The sequence below is a fragment of the Haplochromis burtoni genome, unplaced genomic scaffold, assembly GCF_018398535.1.
Source record: "Haplochromis burtoni strain Fernald_Lab_line unplaced genomic scaffold, NCSU_Asbu1 Contig_1833, whole genome shotgun sequence".
Taxonomy (NCBI): domain Eukaryota; kingdom Metazoa; phylum Chordata; class Actinopteri; order Cichliformes; family Cichlidae; genus Haplochromis; species Haplochromis burtoni.
The window spans coordinates 13,083-15,868 of NW_024584194.1; the positions used below are offsets into that span (position 1 = coordinate 13,083).

The window sequence follows — 2,786 nt, forward strand, 5'->3', positions numbered from 1 at the left end:
TAGCAGTTTGCGAGGATAGAATGTGGAGGAGGGAGTTGAGACTACCTCTCCTAAACTCTGTCTTTTGGACGGACAGCACCGCAGTGTTGAAATATATAAACAATGAGACTTCCAGGTTCCGTGTTTTTGTGGCGAACAGAGTGTCAGAAATCCTCAAGGCTTCTAGTGCCTCCCAATGGAGGTATGTGAACACCACACATAACCCTGCGGACCTTGCCTCCAGAGGTATGAAGGCAGAGACCTTTTTACGTGACACTGAATGGATATCTGGTCCTGCATTTCTTACACAGCCAGAGAACAATTGGCCTGTGAACCCAGAAAACTTGCAAGAACTTCCACATGAAGATCCTGAAGTTAAGGTGGCTGCTGCCATCGAGGTCTTACAAGCACACGATGATGATCATCCTCTGACCCTTTTAATCCATCGTGCCTCATCCTGGACTCGTCTCATCAGGGTGATGGGTTGGATTTTGAGGTTCAAGACATTGCTTTTGCATCCGCGAGGAAAGAAATCTTAGACCAGAATAAAAAATAACCCTTGTTCCAAAGTCTCCCTGCACCATTCTGAGTATGAAACACAGTCTGGAAGGTTTGCTTCTCTTCATTGACAATAGGTGGAATTTTGTCTGGGCCCCAAACACACGCGGGTTCCTTTCTCCTTCCTCTCCCTTTATTTTCCTAAACCACCAAAAATTGGGAGAGATTGAGGATGCTGAGATGCAAATAATTAAGTTCTGTCAGAGGAAAAGATATGCCGAAGAAATTTCTCATCTCCAAAGGGGAGAGTCTGTGAAACGAAGCAGCCACATATATAAGTTGAATCCTGTTTTGGAGGATGATGTGCTGCGGGTTGGTGGACATCTCAGTAGAGCTGTCATGTCAGAAGATTCCAAGCATCCTGTCATAATCGCTAAAGATCTTCACATTTCTTTAAAAAAAATTTATTTATAAGATTTTAAGGTCAAAGATCTTCATATTTCTAATCTAATTCTGAAGCATATTCATAAAGAGGTGGTTCATGGTGAAAAGAACCACATACTCTCAAAGCAGCGTCAAAAATACTGGGTTCCTGGTGCCTTATGTCGAGGTGTGTGGCCTGTGGAAGGTTTCATGGAACTGCAGGCCAGCTGCAGCTGGCTGAGTTGCATGAAAGCAGAGTGACCCTTGAGAAAACCCCGTTAAGCTTTGTTGGAGTGTACTATTTTGGTCCATTTGAAGTAAAACGTGGGAGAAGTGTTATGAAGCGGTATGGCGTTATTTTCACTTGTTTGGCGATTAGAGCCAGGCGTTTTCAGGCAAATACCAAAAATCACTTTTTTCGGATGACAACTACAGATGAAGACATGTTTTCAAATTGTCTTGCTTTCTTACTTTTCCATTAAATATTTATGAAAGCTTCAAACTCACATGAACAATCCACTAAACCAGAGTAGCTGAAAGTCCAGACTGTGAGAGTTTAAGTATAAAACAAAAATGGAATAAAGGCATAAGTAGACATGCAAAGAAAGAAACACAAAAATACAAAAAGAGGTTTTTAATTTTACACAGCACAATAAAAAAGCAGCAAACAAAAATCAGATCATAAGAGATGATCAGCTCCTGAGTCCTGAGGCATTGCACTGATTGTTTCCTCTACTCCTGCAGCAATAGTGTTTGTATATATGAAGACATTCAAGCATCAAAAATAAAGATTTTACTTTAAGGTGGCACATCTGCTGATTTTGTGATTTGGTATTTTATTATATCATAAAGCTACTGTGAGCATCAAAGGCACCAATGGCTGCACACAGGACACCCTGGGAAAAAAAACGTGTTTAGAAATAGATCAGAAATCTGTGTTTACCAGCGTTGAATGAAATCCTATAAAAAAGTGACAGCGGAGAAAAAAGCAGATCTTCTACATGCTCAATAGTAAACATGTAGAAAAAAAAAATCATCTGCAGGATGGTAATGGAAAGGACAGATAAAACCGATGGTTGTGGACCTTCATTACCCTGAAAGAATCCCTATCGCGTGCACACAGTCACACACTGATGCTCATGGATCGAAAAGAATGGGCTGCATCTTGATAAAGGTGAAGTTGTAATACTGTGGCAGGCCCTGGTGACTGGTGCTGCTGAATTTGTCCCAAGAGAACGGCGGGAGTCCGTCCTGTGTTGTCGGCCCGTTCACCGCCTCCGCACGGAAATCCCCAGCCAAGTGGAAATCTGTCACCTGCACAGGGAAAAAGACGCCAACAAGAAGAAAGCTGGGTAGAGCTTAAAAGCATCTGAATTCATGAAACCTGCATGACTGCTACTGATGAAAAGGCTATTGTGGCGCTCTGGGAATACCTTAGTGTCATAGCAGCCTCCTGGAAAAGGATCCTCTCCTCGCAGGTCTTTACGGCAACAGATGGACTTGCAGGGGTCACCCTTTGAGTACGGATCCTTCTTATAGTCTGAAAACAAGCAAACCAAAAATATCATGCTTGCTGAAGCTAAAGCTTGAGAATTGAGCTTCAGAATAGCTAAATAAAAAAAGGCCACGTAATTAGACTTGTTCAACTACTTGTTAATGCAAATATCTAATCAGACAATAAAATACCAGTAACTTGACAACCTAATAAAGTTCAAACTGACCATGGTCTACCAATCTTGTAAGGGCTTCTTCCAGCAGGATAACGCACCATGTCGCAAAGCTCAGATTATCTCAAACTGCCTTTTTGAAAGTGACAATTTACACAAACAAAAAAAAAAGTACTGAAGGGGCCTCCAGTGTCATTTTATCCACTAGATGTGATTTGC

At 41.7% G+C, this 2,786-nt stretch overlaps 1 protein-coding gene across 1 annotated transcript in view; it reads right to left on the reverse strand.

The window, feature by feature from the left end:
• Positions 1 to 1,923: 1,923 nt before the first annotated feature.
• LOC102294671 (phospholipase B-like 1) overlaps positions 1,924 to 2,786 on the reverse strand; it is a 5,453-nt gene continuing 4,590 nt past the window's right edge. The window contains exons 10-11 of the mRNA XM_042217341.1: positions 2,334 to 2,440; positions 1,924 to 2,214 (exon numbers count right to left, since the gene is read on the reverse strand). Of these exons, the coding sequence (XP_042073275.1) occupies positions 2,038 to 2,214; positions 2,334 to 2,440 (284 nt within the window). The 3' untranslated portion in view covers positions 1,924 to 2,037. The remainder of the gene's footprint in view (positions 2,215 to 2,333; positions 2,441 to 2,786) is intronic.